Genomic DNA, 18,845 nt, shown 5'->3' with positions numbered 1-18,845 from the left:
GCAAGGAGGGGCAGAAAACAAGACCATTATTATCATTAGCCTATTTCCCTTTATGCATTTATTCAGACAGATTTGTAAACTTTAAAGGGAACATGGTCATTGACGATTGCAACTCGGTTAGTTTATTTAAAAAGTGTTCTCTTCTTTGACTCTTAATGCAAAATCTCTCTACTTTAGCTGGTTCCTCTCATTCAAGAAAAACAACTGGCTCCAAAGCAACAGCTTCACCGTCTACTTCCTCCACCTCATCTCGTCCTAAAGCTTCAAAGGAGACAGTTTCTAGCAAAACAGGGATGGTAGGAATCACAAAGGGCAAGAAAAAAACTGGCAAGCAGCCAACGTCTCAACCGTCCTCAGATGCAACCACTTCTGGCATATCTGACCTTAAAGGAGAGCCTTCGGAGACCAGCGTGGCGAGTCTCAAACCCGAGCAGACTGCCCCCGGCACCGAGGAGCAGACCACAGGCAGACCCAAGTCCGCAGTCCCTCTGCCCGCTGTGGCTCCAGCACCTCTTCCCCCCACCCCTTCTCCCCCTCTGGAGGAGCAGAGCGTTGCTGCCTCAGACACTCCTGTCGTCCTGGTCAGCAACGGAGCCGACCTGCCCGTCCCTGCCTTAGACCCAAGTCAGCTTCTCTGGACCGAAGAGGCGACAAACAGCACCACTGTCCACTCAGGCACTGGCTTAAGTGTTAGCAGAGAAAATGCAAAATGGTGAGTCGGCACAAAAACCCCATATTCTATCTGTATTCCTATGAAGCTGGGTACTAAAGATCACTAAATCACTCTGCTGGCAATGAAGGAGCCTACTTTGGTTTCTTCTATAATGTAATCTAGTTAGGTAAGCACACCTGGTAGGTAATGTTAGGTAAGCACACCTGTAATCCAACCGTTGATTTGGTTTTTTTTAATTGAAGTATAGTTGATTTCTAATGTTGCGTTAGTTTCAGGTGTACAGTGAAGTGATTCATGTATATGTGTGTGTGTATACATATTCTTTTTCAGATTCATTTCCATTATAAGTTATTACGAGATACTGAATATAGTTCCCTGTGCTATATAGTAGGTCTTTGTTGTTTATTTTATATATGGTAGTGTGTATCTTTTAATCCCAAACTCCTAATTTATTCCTCCCTCCCCCCTCTTTCTCCTTTGGTAACCGTAAGTTTGTTTTCTATGTCTGTGAGTCAATTTCTGTTTTGTAAATAAGTTCATTTGTATCATTTTTTTAGACTTCACATATAAATGATATCATATGATATTTGTCTTTCTCTGACTTACTTCACTTAGTATGATAGTCTCTAGATCCATCCATGTTGCTGCAAATAGCATTATTTCATGCTTCTTTATGGCTGAGTAATATTCCATTGTATATATGTACCACATCTTCTTTATCCTTTCATCTGTCAATGGACATTTAGGCTAATTCCATGCCTTGGCTATTGTAAATAGTGCTGCAATGAACACTGGGGTGCGTGTCTTGAGTTTTCATAGCCCTGCCCCAGGAATGCCACGGGCTGCTGGAGACGATTACGTTGGCCTTACTGACTGATACACTTCAGATCTGTACTTTCAAGGACATTTAGAGTCTGCCCCATCACTGCTTAGCAGTCCTTTTTCTTTTTCCTAGACAGTTTCCTCCTCTTCCCTTATAGTGGTTACTTACATCTTTACCACTTATGTCCAGATTGCTCACCCATTCCTGCCCACCTCCATTTCAACAAGTTATTTAGCCTCCTCTGAAAATAAAGAGCATCAGGAGAGAACTCTTTTCCAACTCCTTTTCCTCCAACCTTAGAGCAGCTACCTTTCTTACTTCCTCAATTCCCTACCCAGCTCAAGTGTTACCTCCTCTGTGAAGCCTTTCAATATTCATCCAGACAGAATTGGTTATTGCATGTACTCTAACAGCACTTTTTTCCTACCTATGGGACAGAACTAACCACCATGTCTTACTTACCTCTGTATCCCCACCAACCAGTACAGAATCTGGTATGCTATAGGCATGCCATCATCCAGTTGCCCAAGCCAGAAACCTGGAATTCATCCTCATTCTCCCTTGTCCTCCAGATCTAATCACTCACAAAGTCCTATAAATTTTCTACTTAAAGATAAATAAGACATGTTAGCTCTGCTGTCCCATAGGTGTAAGAAAGAGGACTGTCAGAGTGTAGTAGACGTCACTACCAATTCTGTCTAGGGAAGGCTTGGAGCTCTTAAATCCAGCCTCTTCTGTTTCTAAGAATAAAACCCAAATTTGCTCTTTACAATATTTAATTTAATATTTCCTCTTTCAAAGAAATCCTTGTCCTGTTATACTTTAAAAAATTAGTACATTAATTAAATTGATTTGGATCAAGAGACTGAAATATCACTTTTAATTATTCAATTGCTAGTGATATTAACCTCCATTTATTAAATACTTATTTAATGTCAGGAAGTGTCAGTTATTTAATTCACATAAGTCTCCCCTGAAATATCTCTGTTGAATAGATGAGAAAACTGATGCTGAGAGAGATAACATAGTTTGCCCAAGATCACCCAGGTAGTAAGTGGCAGAGTCAGGATGCAAGCCCAGAGCTGCACATCACACTCAGCGCTCTAAGGAATTTCATAAGTTTCCAAAGCACCTGCTTCTACTTCTTTTGCAATTCCTTTTGTGTTTGTTTCTCTCATTTTGAGTACCGTCATTCAAAGGAAAGCCAAGGAAAGGTAAATAAATGTTAAAGTACAAATTATTTTATTTGACATTTTAATAAATGATTGGGGAAAAGAAGGTATTGAAATGAATGCTTATGGTGTCCTGAATACTTCCCGCACAGAGCAGGTGTCTTCACTTCATTATGAGTGTTTGCCAGCATGGACATCAATTCCAGCCTTTAGAACTGAACAGTCACTCAGCATTCCACCATGTATTTTTTGCTTACCTTCTATGTGCCAGGCGGCGTACTAAGCACCAAAGATACAAAAGTGGACAAAACATTACAGTTCAGGTTGCTTTTTACCAAAATAATGTCTAACATGCCCAGGAAGTATACATGTTTAAGATGAAGTCCGAATTTAGGGAAGGAGATCAAGTATATGGATTCACTCTTCAATATACTAAAGAACAAGATGTAACATATAAAATAATTCCTCAGATGGTCTTAAGCACTGAGAAAGCCCATTTCCAAAGGTGACCTGATTCTGTCCAACCCACTTGCACAACCATTTTAGGAGGGCACTCTATTGTGCTAAACTCCACGCTGCATGCTGGGGGCTTGTTATCTGTCTTCAGCCCAAGTACTTGCAGGATTGTCAGACGAGAGAGGTGAGCATCTGTTCTCCACTTCCACTGGGGCAGTGATCACAGGGAACGAGCTGAGGACATCATTGGACACCGAGGTATTTATAATAGATTTTCCTGTCAGTCAGGGTAACTATAATGCTTTCCTAGAAGAGGGCATAGAGATTTTCTTCTCTGTACATTCTTCAGAATTAAAAATTTAAATTACAGTTCATCTCACAGGGGCGGTTTGTGTTTGCTCTTGAGTTAAGGAGCTTGGAATAAGTAGTCTCTCAAATTTCCTTCCAAATACTTTCTTCCCTTTTTAAGTGGATATGTGAGTTAGAATTTCTGGCCCTTAGTCGCTTGCTTTACTTAGAACTTTCCCTCAGTTATGTTTAGTCAACGAATGTGTGAAAATCCTGTCATTTTATGAAGAGGCTTCTGTTTGGAATACAAATGTGAAAACTTTAAAGAAGACAAGTGGCCATGTGTAAAAATACCTGCTTCTATTCACATAGTGCAGGGTAGTTACTATTTGGTAGATTTCTATTTGTTGGTAGCATCAGTAATATATAATTCTGATATAATTTTAGGCAGAAACTAATAACCCCATCTGGAGCCCATATCCAAATGGGACTTGACTCTTCTAGTTCATTTCCACAAACATTAATAGAGTTCATTGTATTGTTCTATGTGCCAAGAAACGTAGGGGGAAAATGAGAGCCGAGTCTTGAGTTGGTTGATAAAAATTTGGAGTAAAATATTTAATATTCAGTTAAATATAATCTATAATATCAGTATAACATAATATTAAGTATAAAACTAAAATATAACATCGCATTTGATAGACTGAGGGTTTTAAGTCTGGGTTGTAGACTGGCCTTGCTACCTCGTTGGGGCAACTCACTCATGGCCTTCTTGGGTTCCATGAACTATAAATTACCTGCCCTCCTTATACTATAGAACAATTGTTAAGTTATAAATATATGCAGAAGTCTTTGAAAACTGCAAAACATTATAAAACGCAAATGATGAGATTACATTAATAATTGGTATCATGATAAATTAATGAACAGTGATACAAATACTAGGACTCAACCCTGAAGTATCTTTGTTCCGCTCTTCAGAATGTGTTATTAATTGGCGTATCTTGTAAACGTGCTTCAGTCACCCACAGTGGCCTCCAGTGGCAGTATGCTAGAAATCCAGACTGTGAAAAAAAGAAATCTTATTTAAAATGAGGTTTCATACTTTGGAAGCAATATGGTGGTTCCTCAAAAAATTAAACATAAAATTACCGTATGATCCAGCAATTCTACTTCTGTGTATATAGCCCAAAAAAATGAAAGCAGGTACTCAAACAGATATTTTTACACCAGTGTCCGTAGCTGCAGTATTCACAACAACCAAAAGGTAGAAACAACCCAAACATCCATGGAATGATGCATTAATAAACAAAATGTGACCTCTACATACAATGGAATACTATTCAGCCTTAAAAAGGAAGGAGATTCTGACACATGCTACAACATGGATGAACCTTGAAGACATCCAAAGTGTAGTAAGTCAGACACAAAAGGACAAATGTAAAATTTCACTTATATGAAGCACATAAAATCGTGAAATTCGTAGAGACAGAAGGTAAACTGGTGGTTGCCAGGGGATGAAAGAAGAGGAATGGGGACTTACTGTTGAATGGATACCGAGTTTCAGTTTGGAAAGACGAAAACTTCTGCAGATGGATGGTGGTGATGGTCACACAACAATGTGAATGTGATTAATGCCACTGAACTGCACACTTAAAAAGTGTCAAAATGGTCAATTTTAGGCTTTATGTATTTCACACAATTAAGACAGAAATTTCGTATTTCCTTCTTTGAAAACAAGAATGTTTGGCTGTTGGATTTTTCTAATAAGTGAAAAATAGAGAATTTTGAGAACGCTTAGGCTTATCAGCCACAAAGTTGAATGTCAGTACCTCCGATTCTGACAAAGTTTACCTGTTTTTGTCATTCAGAGAACTGTTTTTTGATTTTTTTCAGTGAGAACAGCAAGCACATGTTTTGCACTGAACGGTCTTTCAGAAGTGTGACGTCCAAATTTGGATTCTTCTATTTATATCAGAAAGCAATGTGGGGAACTTCTGTATCTTAAAATGAAGATTACATTGTTTTTGATATGATATGTTTTTGATGTAAAGTATTTTTTTAAATTCTGGTCTGTGAAAATTGGCAAGCTTTGTATATTTATAGTAACTTTAAGTCAGAGACTCTTACCAAGCTAAATAATAGAAACTCATTGCATCCTGACATATCACCTTTCTTCTAAAGAGTCCACTTAGCTTTCACATTTTCCATCTCATGTTATTAGTATAATCTTATGACAGGCAGTTTGACAAATGGAGAAGATATATAATTTTTTACTGTTAATACACTGACTATGATGAAAGTAGGATTAATTCCTATACCAATTAAAGAAGATAAACTTTTCTGTGTCAGTACCGTTCTAGGTACTGGGCTGGGCTACGACATGATATGAGTTCTGCTTGTCAAGGAACTTTGGCGGGCTGGGGAGGCAGACTGAGATGCAGTGTACTAAGTGCTCCAGTGTGGTGGGCACCGTGGGAGCAGGGAGAGAGGCCAAGGAACTAGTCTGATGGCCAATGAGAGAGTCCTCAGGGAGCTGAGGCTTTAAGCTAGACATGAAAGATAAGTGGGAGTTACAGGTCCAAGAAAAAGTGGAGGCAAAATCAAATATCTAAGAACCGCTAGCCCATTGTTCTTTCCACGGAACCTCCTATTGCTAGGGAAAAATAAATGTTCAAAACATAGTTGTACAATATTCTTGTACTAAATATGTCAGTCACCACCTGGTCAGTCCTTTTCATTTTACAGATGAAGACTCTAAAGCCTTGGGAATTAAGGAGTGCGGTATTGTTGCCCCATTTCAGTGACGTTAGCTGGCTTGTGTCTGCTTTCTCCTCTCACCAGCCTGAAGGATGTTTATGAAACTAGAGTTCTGTCTCATGTGCCGGCATCATCCCCGAGGGTTGCTCTGAGCTTCACACCAGCCCCATGTTTCTGTGCCTTTCACAGTGTCACAACCAAAGACGAGCTGGGGAAGGCAGCGCCTCAGCTCCTGACTCCTGGGCTGATGGGAGAATCTTCAGAATCCTTCAGTGCCTCAGAGGACGAAGGCCAAAGGGAATACCAGGCCAATGACTCTGACTCTGATGGGCCTGTCTTGTATACCGATGACGATGACGATGAAGAGGATGAAGACGAGGACGGCAGTGGAGAAAGTAAGGCTCTTTTCAAGAGGTAGGGAGGGAAGTCTGTGGTGGGCAGAAGCAGCTGCAGCCTGTAAAGGGCAAAAGCCTCATCAGGAGCCCGACACCTGATGTTTTCTTTCCCCTCATGTGCCTTTCTCAGATTAGAAATGTATATCTTCTGAGGTCTAGCTTTAGATGAGAGTCCTTTCTGGAAGATGATTCCACAGGGCAGGGCGGTGGGGGAGTCAGTCTATGAGGCCAGTATGCATATTTGAATTTGTCCAGAAAGTCAAACAACAGAGGCCTTTCTCTGATCAAAGATGGCGCTTCCACACCGGGACCTTTGTTGAATAAAGAGCATCAGTGCGGGATTTGCTGGATTACTCATGGGGGATGTTTGAGAATTTCACTCCTTTTTTTTTTTTTGCGGTACGCGGACCTCTCACTGTTGTGGCCTCTCCCGTTGCGGAGCACAGGCTCCGGACGCGCAGGCACAGCGGCCATGGCTCACGGGCCCAGCTGCTCTGCGGCATGTGGAATCTTCCTGGACCAGGGCACGAACCCGTGTCCCCTGCATCGGCAGGCGGACTCTCAACCACTGTGCCACCAGGGAAGCCCAAGAATTTCACTCACTTTTATACTGTGGTTTAAAAGGAGGAATGAGTCAAGAATGACTAATACCTTTTAAGAATTAAAAACAGTCACTCATCCATGATAAGAAAGGTGGTATGCCTTCTAAGAAGGAATGATAGTAAAGTGGATAAAGCCAACCATTTATATATAACTTAGGGAACTGGAAAAATGCTATTTTTTTTAAATAATCTTCTGAGAAAGATGACTTGGGAGCGATTCAGTATGGAATTGAATTTACAGATTATAAAAAGTTATTAATATATTCATGATTAAACAGCATTGTCAAATTCCTTCTAGTTTGTACTGAATAATGAAAAAATCATCAACAATCAAATCAAAAATAACAAAAATCATTATCATTCATTGGTATTTACTATCCTCTGTGAGATATCAGGGATTGCTGGGTAATTTAGGATTAAAACATAGGTATCACAGGTAGACTTTTGTCAGTGGTTTTCTGAGTGGGGGGAGGAAAAGGGAAGACGAGGATTTACTCTACAGAATAAGCAAAGGGGCTAAGTGTTTAAGACTCGAAAAAGAAAAGGCGTTATGCAATCAGTAGTTTCCGTGGTATGCTGTCTCAGCAGAATAAACTTCAAATGTCACTGTCCAAAAGATGAGGTGATACTTGCTGGTTTTTTCAGGGTTTCCCAACATTTTTCGGAATATTTTAAAAAACAGTTCTTCACACCATTGTAAAGCAATTATACTCCAATAAAGGTGTTAAAAAAACCAAACCAAAACAAAAAAACAGTTCTTCAGTTTTTCAAAACGAACTACATCCAACTTGAAAGTCTTTTTTCTTCAGGTTAATTAAAATTCTACCGTTGCATGTGAATAAAGAGTTTGGTCTGGACTCTATTTAAAGTCCCTGCGCACGTGTAACCTGAGTGCCACTGGCTAAAATCCTTGCTCTGCATTTCTGCCTTTTCTAATCCTCAGGTGCTTTGGCCAGTAAAATACGACGAAGGGATACTCTTGCTATCAAACTTGGCAACAGACCGTCTAAGAAGGAATTAGAGGACAAAAACATCTTGCAGCGTACCTCTGAAGAAGAGAGGCAGGAAATCCGACAGCAAATTGGAACTGAGCTTGTCAGGTAATTGCTGAAATCTGGGGACAGCACTGACTAATTCTTACTTTTCTCCTTCCTACAGTTCCCTCCCTAACTGAGATCACTGTGACTCCCTCATGGAAGGGCACGCCTGGCCTATCTGGTCTTCTAAAGTTGGTCTTGGATGGTGAATCGCTCAAAGAAGCGCCTTTTTGGTCCAGCTAGCCAGTAGCTTTGAGGTCGCCAAAGCCCCATCCAAGTGGGGGCAAACTTTTTCTATAAAGGACCAGTTAGTAAATCTCTTAGGCTTTGTTGGCCAGACAGTCCCTATTGCAGCTACTTGACTGTGCTATTGTAGCATGAAAGCAGCCATAAACAATACATAAACAGATAAGCACGGTTACATTCCAAGAAAACATTCTTCACTAAAACAGGCAGCAGGCCAGAGTTGGCCTGCGGGCCATAGTTTGCCCAACTCCTGGTTTGATTCATGGGCTCCCTATAGCATTCCTATGACTGCCATCCACTTCTGCCCTGGGGGCTGCGAGACTACAGAAATATTAAATAGCTTCAAGGGCCAGTTCCATCCTAGTCAGGTAGCCATAGCCCCCATATCGAAACTTCCCCCTTTTCACTTGAAATAAATGGTCATCTGACTGCACTTCCTGCCTCCGCCATTGTAGGATTTCTACTTTTGCCACTCGTGGCATTGGAAGTCCATGGAACTGGCAGTTTTAATAGAAGCAAGTGCTGAAACTCTCCTTTTTATGATCAGTTTAAGCATATTTAAGTATTAGTTGTTTTGCTAACTTCCCTCACTCTGCATAAAAAGTAGGTTGCATTAATTGGGAGAAGGGAACAGCCTGGAACACCAGAACAAGATTTGGAGGTGGGAGAAAAGTCCTCCCCTTGCTTGGAAGTGGAAGATTTCTGTGACTGTGGTGTATCTGCAGGGTAGGCATGTGAGGGGTTCAGAAACCACTGTCTGTTTTGTAGATGGGGCCAAGCCGGGGCTTGTGCAGATTAAATGAGATGGTACGCTGAAGGTATGTTAGTGCCTAGATCCTAGCGAGCACTTAAGAACATTAAATATTTTTTATTAAAGTATTACCTCTTAAATTAGCAAAACACTTTTATAAATTAAACCCAATGTCGGCAACTTTATGAGAAAATAGGACACATATACTTGGCCCTTGTTCAATATTTCTGAAGAACAACTTAATAATACAAGAAAAGAATTCTAAAACAGTATTTTTTTACATGGTAATTCCGTTTGGGAGGTTATACAAGAAGGAAATAATCTAAAAGGGAAAAAAACCTGTGTTTTCCAAAGATGTTTATTTGAAGGGTATTTAGAGCAGTGAGAAATTAAAGCAAACCCGAAACACTCAAAAACAGGGGACTGATGAAGAACATTGTGAGAAGTTGACACCATGAAATAACTGTAGAGTGGTGGTTTTCTAACTCTGCATTAGGATTTCTTGGAGAGGATACTCAGGCTTCCTGGGGAGAGCTAGGGAAGCGGGTGTGTTTTTGGGCTGAGGCGGGAGAGGACTCCTTCATTGTAGGTCTAAGTAGCCAACCAGAGCAGCACTTCTGTTTTTGTAAAATTCCACTCCAACCCCCAAAAGTTTGAGAGCCTCTAGAAACACACATGTAGTCCATATCTATAAAAATCTGATCAGGGTAGGGTTTTTAGTTTTATAAGTATATAAATTTTATAGAATTGTTTTTCTACAAACCCAACACACCTAGTCCCTGTCATTCAAAGATAAACCACTTACAGTTCCTGCCTTAGAGGACTCCATGTCTAGTGAAAGAGGCAAAATTTATACTGAGTGATGGGGATCATGTAAAAAGCACAAACATCTAGGTCAAGAGAACCACGTAGGAGTCCTGGCTCTGTCGTTCAGTAGTGTTTTCTGGAAGGCAAGGGAATTAATCTCTCGTTTTCTTATCTGTAAAATGGGAACTGGCTGCCACCTTGCTGAATTGTTTCAAGGATTCAAGATAATGTAAGCTAAGCACCCAGCACAGTGACTGGGACTTAAAAGGATGAACTAATGAGAGCTGTGATTATCTTTATAATAATAAGTGCTTTAATCGATGTATAATTTATGTAGAACTGCTGTAGAGGGACAAAGAACCAGGAGCCTTTAATAACTTAAAAGATTTCAGAGCTTCCCTGGTGGCACAGTGGTTGAGAGTCTGTCTGCCTGCCGATGCAGGGGACACGCGTTCGTGCCCCGGTCCGGGAAGATCCCACATGCCGCGGAGTGGCTGGGCCCGTGAGCCATGGCCGCTGAGCCTGCGCATCCGGAGCCTGTGCTCTACAACGGGAGAGGCCACAACAGTGAGAGGCCCGCGTACCGCAAAAAAAAAAAAAGATTTCAGTAGGTGAAGAAGGAGAGGAGGGCATTCCAGAGAAAGGAAACTCCATAAACAAAAGAAGGATGATGTCTTTGGGGGATGATATCGTACAGATATATAGTATAGGATATATGAATGGCACAAAATCTGGCTGGCATAGATGTTCACTGGCTTTTTTCGTGGGCTCACTTATTAAGTGAATTTCAAGGTAGCGCTGATGAAGATTAAATGTTAAACTTTTTAATGAGCTATTCAAAATATCATTGATTTTAATTCTTCATACCATTTCTGTCACAGCCATAAACATTTAGAATTGATAGTATCTTGCATTAAGATTGCCTTTCATGTATATTAGTTTAATTTGCACAAATTCAATCTATCAATACATCCAGAGGAAGTCTTTGTCTGTGATTAACAACAAATTAATAATGTAAACAAAACCAAGAACAAAATTATAATGGGTTAATAAGACATTGAGCCCTTGTGTACAAATGATCAGGTACTAATCCCAAATGAGCCTGGCTTTTCTTGAAGGTTGATGGAAATGGCCTGTATACCTCAAGATAACTTTATATACATTGTAAATTTATTTGAGATCCCGAAAGTAATATTTTCCTGAAAGCACTGTGCAGTATAAATTGATCATCTCATGAATTGGTATGAACCCTTGAGCCTTTTTTTAGATTCTAATTATCTGTATGTTAATTAGGGTACAGGCTAAGCTGCTCTAACAGAGACCAAAAAGTGCAGTGGTCCAAACAAGCCACTTCCACGTGTTTGCTTCTTTTTCACATCGCAGTGCAGGGGTAGGTGGGCTGTCCAGCATGGGTGGGGAGCACAGCTCCAGGCAGTCAGATAGGCGCCCAGGTTCCTTCCATCTTGTTGCTCTTCCATCTCCGTGGATATCCTCATCTGCATGATCTGAGCTGGCTCACATGACCATGTTTAAGTTCTACCCTGTGGAAGAAGGAAAGAGAGAAGGGAATACACACCCAGTCACTTTAAGTGTAAAAAGCAGACATTACAAACACCGCTTCTGCTCACATCCCATTGCAAGAACTCAGTCACACGGCTGCACCTTGCCTGTAGGGAGGCAGAAATCTATAGCTGGGTGTTCAGCTAAAACTCTGGGGGTTCTGTTTCTAAAAGGAAGAGGGGAGTATGGGTGGGGGGGTAGTTAGCAGTCTCAGCCACAATCTCTAGTCTCCAAACTAATGGAAAGGAGGCTTAAAAATGGATTTTTGTTTCTCAAAACACAAAAAAATACAGCTTTGCTTGTTGTTTTATTTTGCGTCTCCCATTAAGGCGGCCTTGTTTGTAACCGGCAGCATATCTGTTTTGTCATCACAGGAGACTTAGCCAGAGGCCCACAACTGAAGAATTAGAGCAAAGAAATATCCTGAAGCGTGAGTATCCTGTACTACACAGCGAATTCCTCGTGTAACCATGAACAAGCTCCCTCTAGAGAAAATCCATTTGTCAGCAGGGAACCTTAATATATTTATTCACGAATGACTGAAATGGCCCATTTAGATCACATTTTTATATAATTATTTATATCATTTTTAAAATAATTTCTTGACGTTTGTGTTTCATTTTATGGCTTTAAACCTGAGATACCCCAGAGCAGTGTCGTGGTTGTGACAGTTGTTTTTAAGAAAGATGAAATTTATTCCATGTATTCTTTCACCCAAATATTAAATAGAAGAAAATGCTCTAGTCTGCTTGCAACTAAATGTCAAAGAAAAGACCAAAAAATCCACAAGGAAATAAATCAAACATTCCTATATTATTATTAATAATAGTGTGTTGCCAGGTTTAACAAATGACTCCATTTAAAACAGAATTATGGGAAAAGGAATTTTTCAATCCATTTCATTTTCCTTTGTTATGATAACTCTGTTTCCCTCTTGAGTTATTTATAATTTTTCAGCACTTAAGGAGTTCTCCATTCATTTTCCTACTTCATTTTCCCATTCTCTTTCCCCCTCTATCTTCTTGGACTTTACATTTTACTCATTGGTCCGGTCGTATTTACGTTATTGGAGTTCATATGTTGAAGCTATAAAATGAATAGAAGTGGTTTGTTGTGCTGTAGTGGATCGATGTGGTTACTAACCACAGTGAGTTAAATAATGGATATTTTTAAATTGAGCCTAGCTGTAGTTTTCTATATTATTAACCCAGTTTCAAAAGAGCTTTTTATTGTATGAAATATCAAACAGCAGGGATGGGCAAAACTCCAGAGAGTACTATAATAGTACGTGCGGGAAATCTTTTTCAACCAGGCTTTTAGAGTCAAGTTGGCCTGTCTGGGTGATTCCCATTCTCCAGATGAGTTGTTTTCTTTCCTGAAGGAAAGAAAGATTTTAACAGCATATTTATACTACAGTTGCTATTACTGAGACAACCGGACAGTGAAGACTGAACAGTGGGATGAACTGCCAGTCTATGGGGTTCTTTCCTTGCAAGGTTTTTTTCTGGCCTTTTTTGAGCATAACTGGCATGGAACCCAAAGAAGAAGGACTTAAGTGACCATCAGTGTGTGGAAGAGCCTGTTTGGAGATGGAAAAAGTCATGGCTAGATAAGAAAAATAAACAAAAACTGTGTTTAGCTTTCTGAGGAAGAATGAAAGCAACATCTCATTTTGACAACAAAACCAAACCAAAAAGGCTCATGGTTTTTAATAATAGGTTCCTGGAAAATATTTATGAATTAAATTGTAGATAAGCTCAAATGCAGTCCATAAGCTCCGAAAACACAGAGAGTGTATCTTATTGGCTGCCTGATGCAATACCTAGAAATAAAAGAAAGAGCGAATTCTGGGTAATTCTTTCCTGCTCCTGGGAGACACACAGAGCCAAACCACATTGCTGTTTGGTTATTTGAGGAACTGTTTCATAGATTAGAAATGTATCGCACATTGATCTTAAGTGCTGTGTTGGCTTTATATACTCCATTTTCCTGGAGGTTGGGGAAAGGGTGAAACGCCAAAGTCAACTTCAGATTTGACTCCAGCCTTTTTTTGCTTCCTTCTTAGTTTGTCTAAATGTGCTTATGCTGGAAACAAAAGACACGTTTCCAGTCTGGAGAAGCTGATAACTGGCTTGTGATCTCCTGACATAATGTATGGCCAAGGGAAGCAGAAAAGAGAACTGGTGGAGGACACCCAAAACATTCTGCTGAGCAGCCCCAGGGAACTGGATGGCCAGAGCTGACAACACTTTATTCAGTTCCTCTTGTTTCTGTGTTCTTCCACATAGCTTACTCTTGTTTGTTTTGTGTCCATCTTTTGTTCAAAAGCAATATGATTGTCTATTTGAAGAAAAGTCTGTGTGTGATGTGGTGTGATTTTTAAGGACACTTATTTAACGAGGTCATCTTTTCTTGACAGATTAGGAAACTAATTCACAGCATAAAACATTCAGCAGTGCTCAAATCCAAGCCTGTCACTAGTTTAATAAACATAAATCAAATGGCAGTCAACGCTGATAGCAGTAATTGGAGACCACAGGACAAATTTCGTTTCTTAGTATCTTTCCCAGTACCACACCTAATTTGATCTCTTTCCTATTTTAGTGCATCTAGGGTTTTTAAAAAAACATATATATTAAGTTAGATTTTGGAACTAGTTTCTTAATATTGTTAAAATAGAAAGCAAGTTTTGGTGTTTGCAGGATCAACTTTTGCATATCAGGAAAAGAGATGTTCGTGGAACATCTTCTACAAGGTAGGGATAAAATATTCAGGTCCTCTAATACTGTTTAGCTAGGGCCATAATTCCAGCTAAATCGTCATAGAGAAAACATGTATTAAGCCATTGAGTTCTGCATGTATTTTTCCCCAGTGTTTTGTTATGTAATTTTTAAAGCATACAGAAAAGCTGAAATAATTTTACAGTAATACCCATATATCTACTATCTTTATTCTACCATTAACATCTTACTTTATCACATATCTGTCCATCCATGGAGACATCTTATTTTTTGGATGTATTTCAAAGTAGGTTTATAAATATATTTTCATTTCTTACCAACACCCATGTGGAAACATGTAAAACAGCAAAAAGTGAAATAATCCCACAAAAAAATGTTTGGCTATTTTTAATCCATCTTATCTGAGTTGGTGACTGAAGAATATCTTACTCCAGTTGTTGGTACTTTGGTGCTTTTCTTTCTTCTCCTTTTCGCATCATCCATGAAAGGCTCTGGGCAGCACTTGGCAGGCAGGTTTCTTGTAGCACCCACTGCTGTTAAACTACATGTATCGTTTGTATGCTTATGGCAAACGCTTTCCGTGGCTGTTCTGATACCCGCCCCTCTCTGCTCTGATGAGTTACTGAGGGCGAGATTTGTCAGTGAGCCAGTCACTTCCTTCATGAGTATCCCTCCAGTCTGTTTAAAGTGACCAGACGTGCTTTCATCCTACTTTACAATTAGCCCTCTAATAATTTTTTTTTTAAGTTCCAAAAACTCGGTGAATTTTTGTTTTGTTTTGTTTTGTTCGTACTGCACGGCTTGTGGGATCTTAGTTCCCCAACCAGGAATCAAACCCAGGCCCTCAGCAGTGAAAGCACGGAGTCCTAACCACTGGACCACCAGGGAATTCCCTTGGTGAATTTTTTAAAACCAAGTTTAAGGTTTAACCTTGACTCTTAGTAGAAGATTTAACAATGACTATTTAGTAAGATTCCTAGGAACAGTCACGTTGGCCTTCCTCCACCTCTCACCCTCTTCCTGTAACTTCTTTAGAGGCATAATTTCAAATATGGGAAATCTAAGGAAGTCAGTTCCTGATGTTAGAGAAGAATTCCCAATTGGTAAAATCCTGTTTATTTACAGTTGGCTCTTCTTTTTTTAAATATCACTGGCTGACACCTAGATGTGCAGTATGCTTCATAAAGCAAAATTATCTAATATTCTCTTCCAGGAAATTACGTTTTGTGTATTTCTTGAAAATTGGAGCATTTGTTAGCTTTGAGTCATACTAGATATCCAGGATTTTGTCTTTGGAAAGTACCTTTGAAAATGTAGCATAATCATTATATAGAAAGAATAACTGAAATGTTGTAACAATTATATTTTTCTTTTTATTAATATCATCAAAGGCCTGACCCTGTAAAGCCCTAGTTTGAATCACATGAACCACAAGCTCGGTATTTGTCTATTATATATAATTTACAATCCACATGCCTTATCCAACTCATATAAAGTAATTATTTGGGACTTCCCTGGTGGCGCAGTGGTTAAGCATCTGCCTGCCAATGAAGGGGACACGGGTTCAAGCCCTGGTCCGGGAAGATTCCGCATGCCTTGGAGCAGCTAAGCCTGTTCACCACAACTACTGAGCCTGCGCTCTAGAGCCTGCGAGCCACAACTACTGAGCCCGCGAGCCACAACTACTGAGCCTGCGTGCCACAACTACTGAAGCCCACATGCCTAGAGCCCATGCTCTGCAACAAGAGAAGCCACCGCAATGAGAAGCCTGCACATTGCAACCAAGAGTAGCCCCCGCTCACCGCAACTAGAGAAAGCCTGCACACAGCAACGAAGACCCAGTGCAGCCAAATAAATTAAATTAATTAATTAATTAATTTTTTAAAAAAAGAGAGAGCAGCAGATGTCTGCCTGCATTCTGAGTCTCCCCACTTCCTTTAAAAAATAATAATAGTAAAGTAATGATTTGACCCTAAGGATGTGTTTTAAGGATATCAAAGGATATATTGCAATATATTTTGTGAAGCAATTAGAAGAACCTACAGTATTTTCATAGGAAGAAATCTGAATTATAATCAGATTTTGTTTGACACTCACAGGCGCTTAATGAAAGCATACTATCTAGTTGTTTCTTGTCTTGCAGGGTAATTTCAGTTTATGTTCATTCGTTGTCTAAATAACCAGACTGATCATCCTCTTTCTTATAAACTAAAATTAGTATTTCAGAAGAACGTCAAGACTTTTCCCTGTCCAGATAAGGAAAATTAATAGAGAATTTAGCATGTTCAGCTAGCAAATACAGATGTTGCAAATATTGAATACTGATACTGTATTCACAGTAAAACAATGTTAGTGCTAAGAAGTCTGTTTGAATTTTGAAAGTAAATCTGTCTGTTACAGAGGAGACTTTTCTTTTTCAGCCTTTTGGTTGAGGCTTTATACCGTGTGATTTTCCTTCAGTAGAATTCATAACAGCACTTTCTAAAAGACATTCTTTCGTAAGCATTGGTATCCAAGAATCTATGCTCACTTATCAAACAAAGTATGAGCTACAGGAACCAACAGAGAGAAGTTCATCAAATAGCAACCATTAAAATCCTGAGCAGTGTTTATTTCTTTTAAAATTCTGGACAATTTTTTCTTAATTCCATCTGTTGGACAGCGTTCATTTGAGTTGGCCTTTAAATTGTACTACTTGGTGAAGCACTAGAGAAAGAGAAGACTTTGGAAAGTTAGCATCACAAGAAAATAAATCATCTCCATCAACCGTACACCATAACCCCATTCAGAACATTCTGGTTTGAAAGCAAAGTCCAAAGAAATGATTACATTCTGCTTCTATGGAAACCAAAGCAGACAAATGTATTTTGCTTGGATTTGAATGGAAATCAGCAACTCAGACATGCATCAGGTGGTTCTAATTTGTTTTTTTGATGTGATTCAGATTTTCACACAAAGGTCAGATCCAGTAGTAAGTTTTTATCTGAATTCTGATAAATCGTGCTTATAAAAGCCTATGAGATGATCAGCAGTGAGAGGCTTTCACTGGAGTATGGGCACTCTTGTGGTTTTTTCAGAATAGAACAAGCAGTCAGGAAGCAAAAAGTTTTACAATTAGTAAATAAACCAATCCTATAAGGAAAACAATAATATTATCTGTAAATTAATGATTGATCCTTCTGCAGAATCTTTCGATAACTTTTTAAAGATGTTGGTGGAGTGTTTGATCAATATCCGGGAAGTCAAATAACTGTGGCCTGAGCTACTTTTCTGATTGTATAATCTTTTATAGTAACTAAGTCTTCATGCCTTTCCTCCCCTTCCCCCCCCCAATTAATAAACAGAAAAGAATGAAGAAGAAGAGCAAGAAGCAAAAATGGAACTGAAACGCAGACTCAGCAGAAAGGTGATGAAACTGTGATGGTTAACGATCGTGTGTATTTTGAGTATACTTCATTTTTAAAATGCAAGTCAGTGCTTTACATGTAAATCTGATATTTAGGAATAATTATTCCTATTAGTCTACTGACTAATCACAGACATTAAAATCAATGTAATGTTTGCAATATGAATTATGTTTATATTAATGCATAATATGCTAATTTTGAAAAGTCGACAGTCAAAAGTTTTAAATTACATTTGCCAATTATGAAAATAACATATAATCTGTGTGAAATTTTTTCAAATGCCAAAAGGAACAAAAAAGACTAGAAAATCATGCAGACGTCTCCCATTCAGAGATAACCATTATTAACATTTCAATGTGTAGTTTGTAAAAATGCTCACTGTTTCCATGCAGTTTGGGAAACACTGAATAAATACTTTGTTATTACTAAAGATTCTGAGCTGGGTGAGTAATTTATTAAGTGAACTTGATCATCCAGCTTGCCTGCTGCAGTGCTACCCAAATTGACAAATGGCTTACCTCCAAAACTCAGACCATTGTTTCTACCCATTTATGAAAATATAAATCTGATACCAGGGCCCTCGCTTTTTTCAGTAAGTGTTAAAATAATAATAATCTTTGGAAAAATTAAGCACTATCAGAGTTTATATTTCATTATAAACACCTTGCTCAGTAATTCTTCAGATATACTTTCACAGCTGGATAAGGCAGGATGAGTAAAATATGACATCTGCAGCAAAGTGTGTGACCTGACCCACATTTATTTGGGCTGGCTGGGGAGTTCACAGCCAAAACATTCCAAGGCAGAAAGAAGAAGCACTCTATTCCCATGGAAAAGTTGGAGACTGTATTTTGAGAGGTTTTGGTTTTGATTTTTAGGGAAAAATAGCCTTAATTCATCTCTTCTTTTCCTCAGAGATCCCAAACATCAAACAATAATCAAGTTAAGAAAGACACTATAAACTGAATTTCTTGAGATGGCTCTTCTAGCAATTCAATGGCCATTAAGTTACCAGCTAGAGATAAGCGGTAACCCCTCCTCCTTGCTCCAGCTCACCTCTGTCATACATATAGTCTTTTCTTAATCCAGTTGGGTCCTTCTGGAAGACAACAGAGCTACCCTACCCC

The 18,845-nt window shown here is 39.2% G+C and overlaps 1 protein-coding gene across 5 annotated transcripts in view; it reads left to right on the top strand.

Moving 5' to 3' along the window:
* The window catches only part of PHACTR2 (phosphatase and actin regulator 2), a 262,245-nt gene that overhangs the window by 219,156 nt on the left and 24,244 nt on the right, over positions 1-18,845 (top strand). For all 5 annotated transcript variants that reach the window (XM_033405880.2, XM_033405859.2, XM_033405876.2 and 2 more), the window contains 5 exons: positions 178-712; positions 6,362-6,567; positions 8,113-8,269; positions 11,945-12,000; positions 17,656-17,717. In XM_033405880.2, the coding sequence (XP_033261771.1) occupies positions 178-712; positions 6,362-6,567; positions 8,113-8,269; positions 11,945-12,000; positions 17,656-17,717 (1,016 nt within the window). The remainder of the gene's footprint in view (positions 1-177; positions 713-6,361; positions 6,568-8,112; positions 8,270-11,944; positions 12,001-17,655; positions 17,718-18,845) is intronic.

The sequence above is a fragment of the Orcinus orca genome, chromosome 12 (genome assembly GCF_937001465.1).
Source record: "Orcinus orca chromosome 12, mOrcOrc1.1, whole genome shotgun sequence".
Classification (NCBI taxonomy): Eukaryota; Metazoa; Chordata; class Mammalia; order Artiodactyla; family Delphinidae; genus Orcinus; species Orcinus orca.
The sequence above is the reverse complement of the archived record's forward strand: the minus strand, read 5'-3'. Positions and strand labels throughout refer to the sequence as shown.